The 19,517-nt window shown below is 39.3% G+C and overlaps 3 protein-coding genes across 3 annotated transcripts; 2 read left to right on the forward strand and 1 right to left on the reverse strand.

The window, feature by feature from the left end:
• On the reverse strand, positions 1–2,607 carry LOC112172002 (subtilisin-like protease SBT1.6). Its single transcript, XM_024309159.2, has one exon. It carries the CDS (start codon positions 2,569–2,571, stop codon positions 256–258), a length of 2,316 nt encoding a protein of 771 aa, XP_024164927.1. The 5' UTR covers positions 2,572–2,607; the 3' UTR covers positions 1–255.
• A 9,595-nt stretch (positions 2,608–12,202) lies between these two features.
• LOC112173864 (heat shock cognate 70 kDa protein) lies at positions 12,203–17,287 on the forward strand. Its single transcript, XM_024311546.2, has 4 exons — positions 12,203–13,695; positions 13,778–13,851; positions 14,998–15,222; positions 15,798–17,287. Exons 1-4 carry the CDS (start codon positions 12,218–12,220, stop codon positions 17,174–17,176), a joined length of 3,156 nt encoding a protein of 1,051 aa, XP_024167314.2. The 5' UTR covers positions 12,203–12,217; the 3' UTR covers positions 17,177–17,287.
• A 141-nt stretch (positions 17,288–17,428) lies between these two features.
• Positions 17,429–18,380, forward strand: LOC112173865 (SKP1-like protein 1A). The gene has a single exon (XM_024311547.2). It carries the CDS (start codon positions 17,728–17,730, stop codon positions 18,214–18,216), a length of 489 nt encoding a protein of 162 aa, XP_024167315.1. The 5' UTR covers positions 17,429–17,727; the 3' UTR covers positions 18,217–18,380.
• Positions 18,381–19,517: the final 1,137 nt, after the last annotated feature.

The following is a 19,517-nucleotide window of genomic DNA, read 5'->3' on the forward strand; positions in this document are numbered from 1 at the left end:
TAGTAGTAGATGAAACTCATATATATGTGCTGACCAATTTTTCCATCAAGGAGGCAACAAGATTAACCAACGGAATAATACTCTATATAAGGAAATAAAGAAAAACAAAAAAAACAAAAAAAGAGAGTGGGAACTTTTCCACACTACTACAGCAACCCTCACACAAAACCCACAAAAACCTCTACTACAGGTTCCAACTTGTACACCTACCCCCTCAATACCAATCAAAACGACGTGTTTTGATCCTTCCTAGTCTTACAAGGGATCCATTTGGGTCACCACAATGGGGCTCCGAACCACATGCTGCTTCCCATCGCTCCAATATAGCGCCCCGAACACACCCCCCGACTCACCCAACACGATGTTGCTTCTATCCACCGCCACCGTCACCAAGTAGCTCCGCTTCTTCACCGCCTCCGTGAACACCAGCTTCGACGGCTTCACCGTCACCTTCACTCCTTTAGGCGCCTCTATCATGGGCCTGTATACCGCATTGGGCTGGCCCACATTCGTCACCGTCCGAATAAACGTCTTGCTGGACGGCCCCGCCGAGGAAGTCGGAAACAACGCGGCGATTGACGGGTAGTTCAGATTTCCCGGCGAAGTCTTTTTCCCCGGACATTTCGGCGGCGACCGAGTGATCACCTGGATTACTCTCGGCCCGTACCCGACCGAGCAGAGAAACCGGACGTAATCCTCACCGGTGATATCATATACCAGACCCGGGTCCATGGCCCGATCCAAATTCAAATGACCCGCCCCTAAATCATAAGGAGTGGAGGGATTTCCAGTAGCTTCATCAGTCATGGTCTTGTTCTGATTATTGGTGATGCCAGCAGTCGTCATCATCGCCGATCTTATCACCGCCGGACTCCAATCGGGGTGAGCCGACTTGAGCAGAGCGGCGGCTCCGCTCACGTGAGGGGCAGCCATTGATGTTCCCGAGAGGATATTAAACTCTGTTTTCCGGTTATCCGCATCCAACCCGGTTGGGCCCACCGCGTCGGTCCAAGCAGCGAGGATGTTAACTCCGGGAGCGATCAGATCCGGCTTCAGAATCTCCGGGTTCAATCCGTTTGGCCCTCTACCCGAAAACGAAGCAACCACCGGAGCCGGCTTGATTCCGATCACAGTCCCCTGGAAGTCGATAGTAGCTGAAGGAGTCTTGGTGGACGACACATAAGCTTTGACGGCGTCACCTTCGTCGGCGCCGACAGCTGCGGTGGGGAGAAGGTGAGCATCGCCGACGAGTCCTTCGCCGTTGGAGATTCCGTTAGCCAGGATCATCCCCACACCTCCTGCTTTCTTCACCACCATACCTTTCGCCACTCTGGGATTGTTTCCCCTGTCGCAAATTACGATTTTGCCCCTCACCTGACGCGGGTCCAGGGAGTTCTCCATGCACAGTGAAGTAGAGAGCATACCTGACTTTCCGGGATAGACCAGAGGGTACATCTTCCCCTTCAGCGGAGCTCCGGCGTATAGAGAAACGCCAGAGAGTCTCCGGCCGTCGCCTAGGACTACCACCGCCGGGAAGTTCCGATCGATTGTTCCCGCTCCGACAGTCGTCAGCCAAGGCGCCAGGTTCGTCACCGACATTCCGTTAGGTCCGTCGTTCCCGGCGGAGGCCGAAACAAACACTCCATGCGAAACGGCGCCGAATGATCCGATTGCAATCGGATCGAGATAATAGGGAGAAGAAATTCCATCGCCGCCTCCAATTGAGATTGAAATGACATCAACGCCGTCGTTGACGGCGGCGTCGAAGGCGGCCAGAATATCGGAGTCGAAGCAACCGGAGTCCTTCCAGCAGACCTTGTAGACAGCCAAGCGAGATTTCGGAGCAACTCCCTTTGCGATGCCGGAAGCGTAGCCGGACATGCTAGCCTCGAAGGCGTACCGCCCGGCGGCGGTGGACGCCGTGTGAGTCCCATGGCCGTCGGCATCTCTGGGAGACCGGAATTCAACTGAGCCGTTGATCGCGGTTATCGGACCGCCAGCATTGGCGGCGGCTTCATGACCTTTGATGAAGAACCGAGCTCCGATCACCTTCTTATTGCAATTCCGAGCTGTAAATTTAACTCCGGTCTCACAGACCCCTCTCCACCGCTTCGGAACCGGACCGAGATTCCTATCGGAAAAGCTCCGACGCTCCGGCCAAACTCCAGTGTCGAAAACCCCGACGATGACGTCAGAGCCGTAATCGGATTCGGACCAGAGCCCCTTCTGGTTTCTCAGGCCGAGGAACTGCGGCGAGCGGGTGGTGTGGAGCTGGCGGCGGCGGTCTTCGAACACGTGGAGGACGGCAGGGTGTTGGCTGAGGGAGGCAACTTGGTCGGGGCTGAGAGTTGCGGAGAAGCCATGGAAAACGGTGTCGTATACGTGGAGGATTTGAGGTGGGTCGGCGAATTCGGAAGTGTACCAGTGGTAATGGGACTGGAAAATCGACGGCTTGGAGAATCTGTCGATTCTGAAGATGAAGGTCTTCACCGTCTGATCGAGGGGCTCTGATTCGATCTGAGATATGAAGAAGAAGATGAAGATGAGGGAAATGGAGAGAAAGGTAGCCATAAGTAAGAGTGAAGTGAACTACTGAGTAGAACCGACAGAGAAGAGTGGGAGATATAAGTGAGATTATTGTCCTTTTTGATTAATTTATTAATCTCATAGTGGTTTAATTAGTGGTTTAATTATTTTTTTTGACGGTCAAGGGTGATATAATTTGGTCTAATGAGTCAGCCCACTTTTCGTGCGGGGCCCAAAAGATATTTGGAACTTATCCGGGATATAGCTTTACCGAAAACGACGTCGGGTTGTGGGACCTTTGCTTCGGAACGACTCTTTGGAATAAATTAAGCTGGATTACAGTTTCTAAATAAAGAGAGAGAGAATAAAGAAAAGAAAAGAGAGGGGTATTAAAGAGATGGGTCCTTTCAATTACGGGGTTCCGCCCTTTACTCCTCAAATGGAGGGCTGTGGGATATTTTCTTCCCCAATAGGGAGCCCCCGCGTGATGGTTAATTAATCATCACCGTTGGTTTGGAGAGGTCAAGATCATCATATCTTGTTTTTTGTCGACAAAATCATCATCATATCTTGTTGAGAAATTCTATTGTACGGGCTGATGGCAAATAGTATCTAACCGATACCGATATTATTGTGAGAGAGCTGTTGTATGCAGCAGTAACTATATCTAAGATTTTTAGTTAATATATTTGTTGGTTTAGTTTGGTTTCAATTATCTTTTATCAGTTCGGTGTAGTTAGGTGTGATTTATCAGTTGTCGGTTTTTAGTTTCAAAAAATCCACCAATAGATACATAGACATTGACTAGCATCTTTCTTGTTGTCATGAAACAGTTTCAAATTATCACGTGTAAGTCCTTCTTTTGTGGTAGTGAACTACTGATAAATCAGTGTCTATTGGAAATTATTGTCTTTTGACAATAGTGTCCATTCACAATTAAATGAATTTTGTTTCTGTTCGATAATGAAATTTGACTTATAATAGTGGATCATTGATTACTCAACTTTTATAAATTGGGACTTATTAAAGAGTACCGTTATTTACATAGTACGTGGCATTTCGTTTGTTGCTAAGGAAATTTATATTTCCTTGTATCATGCAAATGATCAAGTACGACGGGGCTCATAAAGTTTGTATGATCCTCCTTTTGCCTATTTCGGACATTCACATGCTAATTGGGAGGTACATCTACCATTAAGCTGGTGACTCATGTAAAATCCACATGCAACATTTAACTACTGATTTTCATTTACTTTTATTTCAAGTCCCTACAATGGTTAATAAAATGATGTTACATGCATGGAATTCATCATTCAACTTTAGGTCTTTGTCATGAAGATGTTGTCTCAAAACTAGCTAGAATCATTTTAAATTTTCTCATTTCTCTTTTTTGATCGAGAAAAAAAAATCCTTAACTAAACTTGTAATCATTTACAGACATATATGGTCGTGAATAAAAAGTTTAAGACATGAATTAAGTATATTAGAGTAACTCCAACCATAGAGTCAAAAGTTAAAATAGTGATATATAGGGCTGGGACTCTCGGACCGAAAACCAGAAGAACCGAATTGAAATGGTCGGTTTGGTGCAGTTCCTAGCTGTCAGTGTTCGATTTATTTCCAGAACCGAACCGTTTAGTAAGTTCTCGATTCGGTTTCAGTTCTTAGTTCCGGAAGAGGGTCAAACCCGATGGAACCGATACCTGTAGTCAAACCCTCGAATCATATTTCAATCACCCGACCATCGACCTCAGCTACAACCGATTCTCACCGTCTAGAACCTCTACCTCAACAACAACCGGTTCAAGGGTCAGATCCGACTGCAAAGATTCAAATGAGGATTCAGATTAATCCGACTGCGAAGATTCCCCTAAGCAGTTCGTTGTGTTTGCAGTACAACCGCATGGTCCCGTCGGTGGAGACACCGTGCTCGTTGAAGTCCGAGATGTAGAAGACGAGGCCTACTATGCAGTGTAACGGGTGGAGAGGGTAGAGATGGAACTGGAAAATTGCCTGTTTTTGGGGTTTTTTTTCAACTTCATCAAGGAATCATTAAAACCGGAAAACCGAACCGAAGGTTCTCGATTTCTGTTCTCGTCGGTTCCGACACTGTCAACTATAACAATCGAACCGAAGTTCCCTTTCTGGTTCAGGCAAATTTTTGCATTTTCATAACCGATCCCAGCCCTAGTGATTTTTTTTTTTTAAAGGGCCCTATATTATATAAAATAATTATGTATGATACATAAATACATAAATTCATATAGTAGTTAAATAATTATCCAAAATAATTAATTTATAAAATGACTTTGAGTTTTGACTTCATTATTAAAGATGCTCTTATGAACATCAGATGTCAAATAAAATTTCCATTTTTATTTAGATTAAACTATTTTTTTTAGATTAAATAGGATCAATTTCAACATTCGGAGTAATTATTTGAATTTTTTTTTGATGTCAAATGGTCCTTCACTATTTGCACATCATACTACTTGTTTTGGGTCAACACATGCCACTTGGTAATAATTCAATTACCACAAACAAAAATTGCACACATGAGTAATAGTAAATGTTTCAATTGCAGTATGATTACAAGCTAGTTAAAAAAAATGCATATAATTATCAAAGTAATTAATGGATAGAAGACTTGTGGCACGTGAGGTGGAGCCTTTTCCCTTTGGCTTCAGACGCCCAAAACGACGTCGTGGGATAATAATTTGGTTTCTGTCAATTTCATGTGCCAGGTGATGATGTCATTTGACGCTTTTGTTAAAGGGCGTCTGAGGTTGAAGTGACAAGTACGACATGCCTCCGAGTTTGGGACATGCCCAACCTCAGTCAGAGGCGTAATTTGCACCGCCTCCAGGTTATCTCAGGCGTGGAGGTCTAAAATAGACCGTGGTTTAAAATTTTAGACTTTTAAAAGGTACTATTATCTAAATAGTGAGGTCTATAATTTTTCTAACTCTAATATTTTGAGGTCTAAATTATAGACTTTAATATATTTTATTATTTTTAATTTGTATACTTCAAAATTATTAGAGTTTTCAATTATATTACTAATTCAAGTATACTTAGAATTATTTTTAGAGACAAAAATATGATTTTAATGATTGAAGAAATCTTACTGTATTGTTAGATAAGACTTTTCGAGTCCACGTGTCGATTCATACACAACTCTACAGATTACAGATTAGATTTTTATCTGCACAAATTATTTGTTTTTTTTTTATTATAAAGAATAAAAGTAGTAAAGTATTATTGTAATGGCTCATTTTGTATTATACTTCATAGTTATATTTAGTTGATGTATCATACCACTAATAAATAATAATAATTATAATAAATTATGTCAAATTTATTTCGTAAAATTAAAGATTACATGACCACTGAAGCTTTCATAAAATTAAAGATTTCATAAAATCAAATTTATTCAAAAAAAAAAAAAAAAGGAACGGTTGGCGGGTTGGGAAAACTTTGGATCAATTATGCAATCATGCAACATGAAGCTTAATGTGGGCTACCTTTGCTAGTCTATATTTAGACCAAGAAATGGACTTTAGATCTCCATTGAGCTTTTTTATAATAGACCCGATCCATGATTGGAGATGGGTTTTGCTCAACCATGGTCTAAATTATGGACTTTGAACCTTCTATTGGAGATAGCATAAGGGAAAAAGACCAAAGCCAAAAGGTGAAGTTCATAAGCTATCTTTCTGGATTCCCTAGGTTGATCTCGGTCTATGAGAAAGAACCGAGTATCAAACCAATATAGTTGGTTTTCAATAAAGGAAAAAATCGATTCTCCTCAACATTTCCTCATACATTGAGTCCCATTTAAAATGAAAGCTGAAGAAAAAAAAAACTAGACTTCTTGATTCAAAACTTAGTTTTTTTTGTTTTGAATAAAAGACTGGTGCGGCTGCCCTCAAGCCCCTCAAGCCTTGATTAATGAAACTGTCGAATACAGGGGGGGACATTGAGCCTAAACCCTTGATTACAATAAACATCTAGAGTATTTTCCGAAATAATATCAGAAATCTCTACAGGAGACTTGTATTCTAACAAGCACCAACTAGCAAAGAGTGCACAATGAGCTACTCCATTTGCTTTAACATAGCAGTGACATAGCGGAAAGATAACTCGATATGTAACCCGATTACAACATAGCATAAGTACTAACTTTAGCACAGCTTGATTCAAAACTTAGTTTAATGAGGGTAAAACAGCTTTAGATGAGAATCTTCTTTGCAGTCTCCTAAAGCCTCAACACAAAAAATTCAAGGCAAAACAATGTCAATTGAGTTCAAGGTACCCGACAAGCAATCGGACACCTACGGTGCGTCTCAACTTTAATTGTTAGGAATTGGTTTTTCTTCAACCATATTCATGGTTTTGTAATGTTTTTTTGCATTTTTTTTTTCTTTATAAGGGGTTTTGGTCTCATGTCTCCCCCTTTTAATGTTTGATCTCTCTTTTATTTAATAAAATTTTTCTTTCACCAAAAAAAAATAATAATAATAAAAAGACTTCTTGATTCTCTATAAACTCGGGGTGAACCAAGTTAATTTTCGTAATTCATCCAAGGTTTTAGTCTCCAGAAAACATTCAAACTGGGAAAGACGCAAATAAAGATCCTCACGCAGAAGAGATCGCTTATGAATGGTTCCATCAGCTAGGTAATAGACGCACATCTCACCTGATATATATGCTTCTGAAGCATGTATGTGATGATGTTCTGTAATTGTGTTTGTTGCAAAGAAAATGTAATTATTCCCTTTTAACTCCAACTCATTGATCTCGTTCACAGGAAACGACCAGGAACCAGAGTCTCCCAAAAACAATATTTGATCCCCCAGGTGTTGTAGCCTAAGAAACTCGCCATTCTTTATCTCAAGCTTGTATAGTTTAAAATCACTTGTCTTGTTACCGCCATGATAATCTTTAGATAATTGATGGATCAGCAAGACTTCATTGTTGGTAGATTCTAACATTAGCGAATACCGTAACCCTTCTAAAGAACCTGGATAGTAATCATAGACCGACTTCAATTCCACTTCATGATCCCCAAAGCTTATAGTACGAGCTTGAACGACGATGCCATCCTCATTAATTATGACTACTCTCAACTTCAATCAAGATATATAGAGCACCACCAGAGAATAACACATCGACAAGAGTGTGTGGTTTTTCTCATCTAATACCTCAAAGCCCATACTCCATCGTTTGTATCCAGGCTTACACAAAAACAATGTCGTAAAATAAACCGATGCCACCATACAATATTCTGAATTGATATCCGAGGTAGATAGGCGCAAAATGTTGCTGGAAACAGGAGGTAGGATAATATTGTTCTTCATTGACTTCCTCGGTCCTTTCTGTACTTGCTCTGATAGGTGGAAGTTGGAATTGAGCTCTGGAGATTGGGTTTAGTAGAAAATTTTCAGCTAGTAGCCCTTTTTTGTTTATCACAATCAACCAACCTTTAGAAGACCCATTAACCCACCCTCCATGAAGTGGCTTTGGCAGCCTCAACTTGTTAACTTTGCCATCATGGAGGCTATAAAAGCTTAAGTACGCAATTTGTGGACTGAGTTTGAGATGAATATTGAGGAAGATATAACCAAGGGAGTTGGTGTGGAGCACCACGAATGTCTTTTTGCATAACAATTGATCTCCAAGACTTGCAGATGACGCTTAAACGTATTCGATCCTTGAAGTTCAGATGTTGTAGAACCGCCTCCATGATATCATCCATGGGGTATTTGCCGACAGCTATATCCATTGATATATTTTGTCTTTTTGGCTATGTTAGCTCAAAAATCATCTCGGCCGCGTGTTACTAGGCCGAGGGCTTCTTTAGCTTACACGTGTCCTTCTGGAGTGGTGACGAGTGCATAGGCATGCCAACTCGCGCCCGGTAGGCCAAGCGAGATTTTATTCTAGATTGTAGATCTTGCGCCGATCTGACTTCTGATCAATTGATTGTGGGCCGAGGAATGATCGATCTCGGCAGCGGGGTTCTCTCTGCCTTGAATGCAAGGACTTTGGCATGGATCGGCCTTACTTAGTTGCAATCTTCGTGCTGTGTAACTCGATGATTGAGGTGAAAGTGAAGTGATGATGATTCGTTTTTGTGATTTTGTATAAAGTAAATGACGTAAAGTAAACAACAGAAAATAAATAGCATAAACGAGAGTGCAGGTAAAGAAAGTACAGGAATGTAAAAGTGCAGCAAATAAAATACATGAAGATAAAGAACAAGAATGTAAACCGCGGGGAATAAAGTGCAACAAAGTGACAAGCAAAAAGATAAATTACGGGAATGTAAAGAACGCCAATGTAAAGTACAGGAAATATAAATACCGGTAAAGAAAAAGATAAGATAAACACGTAAACATTGATAAGTGTTGCAAAACTGTTGAAATGTATTGAGATTACTCGCGTAGAACGTTTGGTCAAGGACCTCTAACAATGAATCTTATGGTCATTTTTATCGTGAAGCTAAACTACTGAATGAAGGAAAAGAAGCAATCGCAGCCTTTACAGCTAAGACCGAATTTATTACAAATAGAACAGTATTCATGTTTATGATATTTTTGACGTTATCAATGATTGATTCTTTCATGAGCAGTCAATCAGGCTTTGTTACAAATAGAAAGAATCAATCAGGCTTTGTAACTGATCAATGGCGGAGCCAGAAATTTTAGTTTGCTGGGGCACCAAAAAAAAAAATTAATCATAGCAAAACATTAAAAAACAGCTGTATATGTAATCTATATATTACAACGGCACGTAATTTTCTTCAATGAGATTTTATTGGTGTGAAAACCACATGAAAAGTATAGAAAAGAGAACTAGAAGAAGCCTATAGTACGTATATTAGTATTGTATTGTATGGAGATTTCATAGGTATTGTATATTTGTACTGTATTGTATGGAGAATTGTATATTGTCCCTTTTCTATACCAAAAAAAAAAAATACAAAGTAAAATAAACTGCAAGAGTTGAACTAGGGACCTAGTGTTCACAACAAAAACTGTTGGGCCACTCTGCCAAATTGGGAACTATTAATCTTTGTAATCTAAGTTGTATTTGTATCAATCTCAGTGGGGCACAAGACCCACTAGGCCCCTTTGTGGCTCCGCCTCTGTAACTGATGATTGGCAATAAAACCCCTTAATGCTTATCAAGTGAATTAAACCAAGTTTTGGTAAATTTTCTCATGACAATCATGCTCTTTAATGTGCCGCGGCTAATTAGCCATGGTCATTCATTACGCCTTGTGGGTCCGCAGTCATTCATTAAGCCTTGTGAGTCATTTGATCTCAGTAACGGTTCTCCGAACACGTTATCTTCTACCATAAATTTGAAAATCAACTTTGTAAATCTTTAATGTGCCGGGCTAATTTGGGAATCAATTTTGTAAATCTTTAACGAATTAGCCGCGGTCATTCATTACGCCTTATGGGTCTGGCCCACCTATCTGCCACGTGAGCCTTGTCAAATATTGGTTCAAACAAGTTCTACGCCAAGCAGCAATAGACTCGATCACCATCTGATGCTCTACATGTATGTATCGATGATCCTATACCTATCTCAGTGCAGGTTGCTTTTCCAATCGATCGGTAAACTAATATCTATGCTCTCCAGTCACCTTGCCATTAGGAAAACAAAACGGGAAATTTGAACCTAATTGGCTTGATTACACATGATATTCAAGTATCGGCGATTTTCTTAGGGTTCCCATAAATTAAAAATGAAAGATAAAGAAATCTGAAAGGAATCAAATTTCATGCATGCATTAATTATGTGCAAAGTTACATCATATTTATCACGTACGTACCGATTTCTTTACCTTACCTTATATGACAGAGAGAATCATGAGGTGCTTTTAAAGTTTCTCTTATTCTTTTAAGAATATCTTTAATTAAAAGTTTCTCTTTTGGTTCTCACTTAACTTTTCTAGTAAGTAAAGCGGCTATCCCTGTAAAACCCTAGCTAACTCGATCATTGAGTTTAACCTTCAGGTTTTCAACTGGTAAAAGCATTGAGGATGGCAATAACAGGAGAAGAAGAAGAGTGTTATGCAATAGGGATCGACTTGGGAACAACCTATTCGTGTGTGGCAGTTTGGCGGAACAATAATGCAGAAATCATACCAAACGATCAGGGCAACAGGACAACTCCATCTTACGTTGCCTTCACTGATAACGAGCGACTGGTAGGTGATGCAGCAGTTAACCAGGCCATCAGAAATCCCACTACCTCCATATTTGGTAAGGTCCTCATCCATCAGTCACATATATTTTCATCAAACACATATTATATGTATACTTCATAGTCCGATCCAGATTGATTTTGCAGCATGTTAATCCTTTATTATTCTTTGATCGAGTGCATTGAGGAGGAGTTATATATCTGTGTCTACTTAAGATTGATTAGAGTTGAAGGTCATGGTAGTTACTTCTTAAGAAGCAGTTAAATCTATATTGACTTCCTCAAGGTTTTACTGTTTTAGAACAAGCTTAGCTTATTAATCAGGATGATTGTTCAGAAAAACTTTCAGTATTTACCTTTTATTTTTCTGATAAATAGTATTTCACTTTTGATATATATTGTAAATAAATCGTCCAGCGTAAAACCATACCTCTGATCAAAATTCTTTTAGTAATTGTGTTTCGTAAGTACACAAACCGACAATATTTTGAAACGATCAATGACCCTATAATTGCCGTTATTAGGGCTGTCATTCGGTCGGTTCGAATCCGTTATAGGTATTACCAACTTCAAAACCAAAGCTTTTGGTTTCAAAACTGAGTTACCAATTACCAACCAAAATTTTCGGTTGTTAATTATATCTACTAAATTCGGTATTTCGGTTTTCGGTATTACCAACTTTAGAACAACTAATTCTTTATAATATAAATTAGAATGAACAAAACTAGGTTTTTGAATTTTATAGTCATAAACTTTGTATTCATCTACTAATTATAGCTTTCTTTTGTATATATAACATCAAGTTTTAGCAATTTTCAATAAAACTAGATTATTTAACCATCACTGACTAGGGTACTTAACTATTAATGTAGTATATGTAGTAATGTTCATACTATTATAAAAGTTTTTATGTTTATTTCTTAATATACATGTATGTGCATTGAAAACTGTAGTATATAAATCTAATATTTAGATAATCGGTAGATTCGGTATTTACCAAAACCAAACCAACTTTTTCGGTAATTTTCGATTTCAGTTTTTTCGGTCTCGGTTACCAAAAAGTCGGTTTACCAAACTTAAAATATCGGTTGGTATTTGGTCAGTTTGGAAATTACCAAACCAAGTGGCAGCCCTAGCCGTTATTCTCATATCAAACAATATGTTGAATGCAACATATTATATTGACCAAGTAACATACATCTCACTACAAGCTAGGTAGTTTTGAATTTGAGAAACAGTTAATCACCATTATGTGAATTCATTTGCATTAGTGAACTATACATGTTCCTAAATTTGATATTAATTTGCAGATGCAAAGCGATTAATTGGTAGGAGATTTAGCGATGCCTCGGTTCAACATGATGTTAAGTTATTGCCATTCAAGGTCATTGAAGGGGCAGAAAATAAGCCCAAGATTCTGATTAAACACAATGGGAAGACGAAACAGTTTGCTCCAGAAGAAATCTCATCCATGATTCTCGCAAAGATGCGTGAGACTGCTGAAGCTTACCTTGGATCACATGTAAAGAATGCAGTTATCACTGTCCCTGCTTACTTCAATAACTCACAACGTCAGGCTACGAAGAATGCTGGTCTTATTGCAGGGTTAAAAGTGATGCGAATTATTAACGAACCAACAGCTGCAGCAATTGCCTATGGCCTTGACAAGAAGGCCAAGAGAAATGTGATGATATATGATTTGGGTGGAGGTACTTTAGATGTGTCACTACTTACCCTAGGTGACGGTATCTTTGACGTCAAGGCCACAGCTGGAGACACTCACCTTGGTGGTGAAGATTTTGATAACAAAATGGTGAGTTATTGTGTTGAGCAGTTCAAGAGGAAGCACAAATTGGACGTTAGTGGAAACTCCCGAGCTCTTATGAGGTTAAGAAGTTCTTGTGAGAAAGCAAAGAGGAGACTTTCATTTACATCTTCAATTGACATTGAAATTGACTGTTTGGATCAGGGCATTGATTTTAGCACAAATCTTACCCGTGCAAAATTTGAACAACTGAACATGAATTTCTTCAAAAAATGTATGGATCCTGTACATAAGTGTTTGAGCGATGCTGGCATGGGTGTGGACAGTGTGGATGATGTTGTTCTTGCTGGTGGCTCTTCTAGAATTCCGAAGGTGCAAGAGCTATTGCAGGATGTGTTCAATGGGAAGGAGTTGTGCAAGGGCATAAATCCAGATGAGGCGATTGCATATGGAGCAGCTGTTCAAGCTGCAGTCTTAAACGGGTGTGGAAAGCAAAATGGGAATAGGCTTCAAGATGCAGTCTTAAATGGGTGTGGCCGGATTCCAAATGGGAATAGGCTTCAAGACTTCACTCTCTTGGATGTCACACCTCTCTCACTTGGCATACAGGTTTGTGAGTATGATCATGATGATGATCATTATTTTGCCGAATGTACTCATGATCGGATGTCCGTTTTGATTCCAAGAAACACCAGAATTCCCATCAAGATGAACAGGAACTTTACTACTGTGTATGACCACCAACGTAGCGTGTTGTTCCCTGTATATGAAGGTGAGAGTAAGAAAACCTCAAATAATAACTTTTTGGGTGAATTTGAGCTCTGCCATATTCCTCCAGCTCCCAAGTGTGTTCCTAAGCTTGATGTTTGCTTTGATATTGATGCCAACGGCATTCTTAATGTCTCTGCTGAAGACAAGTCCACTGGCAACAAGAAAGGGATTACAATAAACACTAAGACAAGAACCTCCGGGTCATATGAAGGTAAGAGTGAAACTGAGAGTGAACTTGAGAGTGTAACTGAGAATGAAGGTGAAAGTGAAAAAACCTCTTATAAAAACTCCATGGGTGAGTTTGTGCTCAACAACATTTCTCCAGCTCCCAAGCATGTTTCTAAGTTTGATGTCTATGTTGAAGACAAGTCCACTAAAGGGATTACAATCAACACTGAGACAAGAACTATGAGGTATTGAAATTTTATTTTTATGACCATGTATGAGCTAAGTCTCAACCGATCTTGTTTACGCCATTTTCATCTGTTGTTGCAGGAATGGAAGATCCTTCTCGCATAAGCTTAAAACCATGGCAAATAGGTGGCGTGGTTATGTTATTAAGAAATTTGGTCTTCTTAGGTAGATTGACCAAATTTTGAGTTGTGTATGCCTCTCGTATCATCTTTTCGTTATCCAACATTTGTTGTTTCATTCCTTTTTTGCTAGTTTTTTTTTTTTTTTTTCCTATGGTGGAAGGGTTGCCTTATTTTTATGGGTGGAAAAAAACATGAAAGATAATGAGTGCCTCTTTTTCTTATCTTTCAGTACTATGTTTGTTTTGGAAGCAGTCTTGGCCTAGTCCCCCGCTTCTCAAAGGATCTTAGTTATTTTCTGTACTTTGCAATTTTGTATTTTCTCTTGGCAAGGTTTGGTTTAGCCCCCCTTGCTATGTATCCTTTTTTCTTGATTATTAATAAATTTTTTGCTAGTTTCTTGTTTATGTGTTTACTTGTGGGAGGAGAATGATCCGCTCCTCTCTTGTTCTTTCTGTTGGTTAGGTTTATGTTCTACCTGGTGGCATTGTAACTTCTACAACGCAACTAGTACAACTGGTAATTTACGACTCAACTACTCAACCAGTCAAAGTGAAAACATTTCACTCACAAATAAGCACTAATGCCACCAAATTAAATGATATTATGTTACTGTTTTTAATTAAATTTAACAGGATTGATATCTATAGGATTTCATTTAATCTGAGAACACTTTGAGATCTTATTCTTAAGATGACGTACACGTATTTCAAATTTTATTTGTGTTGGGATATATTACACTTCTTATAAACAACATTGATCCTTGTGGGCTTATCACAGAAACCAAAGGAAAATAGAGGGCCTAATTACGTACAGAGTCCGTCACAGAATTCTGGAACATAGAGAGGATCAGAGGAACCAAATCGCAAATAAATATTTTCTGAGATTTAAAAGATTATAGGTCTTACAAATAATAAACAATAAATTCTTGGTGTACAAGATAAGCATTGAATCTAAGATCTCTCGTATATATAGATATGCTCGTAGGTATTTCCCTTTTCAGGATTTTAAGACCTTCCTGTTTAGTTCCAAAACTTTTCTCTTAAGTAACGCCATATATACCCATGAACCTAACATTATAAAACCTAGGTAAGGAGAAAGCCAAAACATTCACCAAGTGTCCAAACAATTAGTCTCCAGGACCAGTTTTCTTCGATCTTCTTTTATATATTTTTCTCTAAGTTCTTGAAACAATGGCAGGTGGTGGAGAGGATCATGCAATAGGGATTGACTTGGGGACAACCTATTCGTGCGTGGCAGTGTGGCAGCACGATCGAGTTGAGATAATAGTGAACGATCAAGGCAACAGAACTACTCCATCTTATGTTGCCTTCACTGATACTGAGCAATTGGTAGGAGATGCAGCACTTAACCAGATCATCAAAAACCCTACCAACTCGGTCTTTGGTATAATCTTCAAGCTAAGTAATCTCACATGCATCCACAAATATATCAATTAACACTTAAATAGTCTTCAATAAGTTTTATATACCTGCGTGTGCTTTCTTTTTGTTTTTTTTCTTTCCTCAGCAAATTCTTGGTTATCAGCTTGTCTATCGTAGTTTCGTAACGTTAGTTAGCCTGAGATTTTGTTTTTTACAAGTTTGATTTAGGTCCTGCTAATAAGTGCCTCAAGAAGCCAATTACACTTCTCGGGTGGGTATGAAAACCATTCTACTTGTTTTTGTTTTCTAGTCCACGACCATTAATAGTATAAGTTTTCCATTCGCAAATGGAAAATCTTGAATTGGACTCTCGTTATCTTTCATGGAAAATTTATCACTTTTTGTATAATTTATATATATATATATATATATATATATATATAAACACATCTTTCGACAACTAGTAACATGCGTAGTAGTATAACTGTAAAGCAGGTAAAATTAATTGAACTGTCTCATCTCATGCATGTAATGCTTTGAAATTGCCCATATATTTCATAGAAGTCTGATTCTGTTCCACAATTTTACCATTTGCAGATGCTAAGCGATTGATAGGTAGAAGATTTAGCGATGCATGTGTTCAAAGTGATATGAAGCTTTGGCCATTCAAGGTCATTGAAGGTCCTAATGACAAGCCCATTATTGTTGTGCAAGACAAGGGCCAAGAGAAACACTTCGCTGCTGAAGAAATATCATCCATGGTACTCGCAAAGATGCATAAAGTTGCTGAGGCCTATCTTGGATCAAGTGTAAAAAATGCTGTTATTACTGTCCCTGCTTACTTTAATGACGCACAACGTCAGGCTACCAAAAATGCTGCTGAAATGGCTGACCTAAATGTGATTCGTATAATAAATGAACCAACTGCTGCAGCCATTGCTTACGGCCTTGATAAGAAAACCGGTTCAGAGAGCAAAAGAACTGTGATGATATTTGATTTAGGTGGTGGTACTTTAGATGTGTCACTACTAGTAATAGGTCATGGCGTCTTTGATGTGATGGCCACCGCTGGAGACACTCATCTTGGAGGTGAAGATTTTGATAACAAAATGGTGAACTATTGTGCCGAGCAATTCAAGAGGAAGCACGACTTGGACGTTAGTGGGAACTTGAGAGCTCTTACGAGGTTGAAAAATGCTTGTGAGAAGGCAAAGAGGAGACTGTCATTCGCATCTTCAGTTGACATCGACATTGATTGTTTGGACCAGGGTGTAGATTTCAGTGCAACTATTACCCGTGCCAAATTTGAACAACTGAACATGGAATTCTTTAAAAAGTGCATGGAGCCTGTGAAGAAGTGTTTGAGCGATGCTGGCATGGACGCAAGCAGTGTGGATGATGTTGTTCTTGCTGGCGGCTCTTCTAGAATTCCCATGGTGCAACAGCTACTACAAGACTTGTTCCATGGGAAGGAGTTGTGCAAGGGCATCAATCCGGATGAGGCGGTTGCCTATGGAGCCGCCGCTCAAGCTGCAGTCTTAAGTGCTTGTGGTCACAATAATGGGAATAGGCTTCAACTTTTCACTCTCTGTGATGTCACCCCTCTGTCACTTGGGTTGGAGAGTACCGAACCTGACAGTTTCAGGAAACACATGAATTTTTTGATCCCAAGAAATTCCAGCATCCCTGTAATGAAGAAGAGCACTTTCACTACAATTTATGATAACCAAGCTTCCATAAGCTTTCCCATCTACGAGGGTGAGAGTACTACACCTGCAGAGAATAACTTTTTGGGTGAATTTTCCCTTGATGACATTCCTGCAGCTCCTGCGGGAGCTCCTAATTTTGAGGTTTGCTTCGATATTGATGCAAATGGTATCTTGAATGTCTCTGCCGAGGACATGTCTACTGGAAGAAAGAAGGGGATTACAATCAATATGGAAAAAAGAAGCTTGGGAACTGAGAAGATGATGTGACAATTTATATTCTTGTTCAAGGCTATTACTGTACTACCTTGCTGGTTATTTTGCTAACAGATTTTTCTTGTTTCATTCTTCTTTAAGGCTATTACAAGTGTTTTTCATTACTGCATCGATACAATTTTTATAACTTGGTGATGTTGAAAGCAATATTTACAGAATCCATAAGACATAAGAATTAAAAATTATCATCATGCCAAAAAATGATCCGCTATGCTGCTCAAACTACTGCATTGATTTTGTAAGAGCCTATTCAATGACACCCAACTAACAAGAAGCACTGATAGTTTCAACGTTTTTCCTATTGAAACATGGATGGGCAACCGTATAACAATTAAGTTTCCTCTTACATTTGGGAGAAACTTTTCCGAGCATATTGTGAATCCCTATTGCATTAGTTTTCCAATTCTAAACCAGAAAAGGAGTATCCACAGACACATAATATAAATAGGGGGCAGAGGGGCAAGGCTTATTCACATCTCAAATCTTCTAAAAACTTTGAAAAGCACTCAAATCTCCCAAACCCTCAAACCTTGAAACCAATAACCATGTCGACTGAAATTGGGAACAAGAAGCTAACCCTGACCAGCTGCGACGGAGATGATTTCCAGATTAGAGAGGCGGTTGCCCTTGAATCGCAGACCATCAAGCACATGGTGGAGGACGGCTGCGCCGATAATGCGATCCCCTTGCCCAACGTCACCGGCGCCATCCTAGCCAAGGTCATCGAGTACTGCAAGAGGCACGTTGAGGACAAGGAAAGCAAGAATGAAGACAATAAGAATGATCAGGAGGAGTCTCTCAAGAAATTCGACGCCGATTTCGTGGACGTCGACCAGGGCGTCCTGTTCGATCTGATATTGGCAGCAAACTATCTGAACATCAAGGGGCTGCTGGACTTGACATGCCAGACTGTGGCAGACATGATAAAGGGAAAGACTCCCGAACAAATTCGCGAGAAATTCAACATCAAGAATGACTTCACTCCTCAGGAAGAAGAGGAGGTTCGAAGGGAGAACGCATGGGCTTTTGACTGAAGCTGATCGATCGTTATATAACTACAATTAATATTTGTTTTGTTTTGTTCTTTATTTGGAGAGCTTTTATTGTGTTTTAGAATAATTGAAACACCTGTTTGTTTCTGAAATCTTAGTTACCAACATACATTGATTTTGATTATTAGTTCACCAGTTCATGATTTGTTATTGATTCACCTGTTTGTTGCTTAAATCTTATGTAATGACTAATGAGTAGTAATGACCCCTTGATAACAGTAGATCACATGACTGTGAAAAATAATAATTCCAACTTCTATCATCAAAAATAATAGTTCCACATGACAATGCAATGAATAATAGAAGTCAACAACGCACCATCGATATGAAGGTAAAGAAGCCCACAGGCAATTCTTCCTACAATTCTATAAACTAATCTTTCCCAATCCAGATGTCCATGATTAATTGGATCAGAAAACAATTTTGTTACACCAGAAAAGATGCAACTTAGGAAACTATATAAATCTTAGCTTTTTAGTTTGCAAAACAATCCATACTTACCTAGCAACTTTCCCTTAAGACCTGTAATACGTATGATTCGTATTTTAGTCGCCAAGCAGTACTACAGGATGCATATCATAACTGATTTATATTAGGGGTTCGGATTCTAGCAATTTTGCCAATTTCTTTTTGGATTACACCAGCTTTAGTCCAAGTGCATCATCTCTAAAGTTTAAGGGATCGGAATTGCAATCACATCAGCATTCTCAAGTTCGGACATATCTCCAAGAATATCTCCAACTCCAAGTATGCTCCTTCCTTGACGTGGCTTGTGAGTTTGTAATCAGAGAGACTCAGAAAGGTAAGTAGTTATTGCAATTTAGCAGGGAGCATTAAACAGGGGAGCCCAATATGTTTTACCCTAGAATATGTAAATGACTGATCTCCAGATGACGCAGTATTCGACCACATAAACTCATCTGTAGTAGAATCATCACCATCTGAAATCTTATTATGTAAGAATAAGATATTTTATCCTCTACAAAACCCAAATGGCCAAATCACTGGTTGAGCTAAACCATTGAAAAATGTACGTATTGTCCAGGATAAATGCTTAGCTAGTTGCAACTTTCCTACTCACCAAAGGTGGTTCACCACTCGATCACCAGTTGCTCCACAATTTCACCAGATTGTCTTCTATGACTGATACAAAATATATGTTTTACCTCATTGAACAAGGAAGGACATCATTAATCTCTTAGCCCCAACAACCAAGGCATGCCACTCAAATCATGTGAATTCATTTTACTGTGTAATTCATACAATTATGTTTTATGGTGGTT

The sequence above is a fragment of the Rosa chinensis genome, chromosome 6 (genome assembly GCF_002994745.2).
Source record: "Rosa chinensis cultivar Old Blush chromosome 6, RchiOBHm-V2, whole genome shotgun sequence".
In the NCBI taxonomy this organism is placed as follows: Eukaryota; Viridiplantae; Streptophyta; class Magnoliopsida; order Rosales; family Rosaceae; genus Rosa; species Rosa chinensis.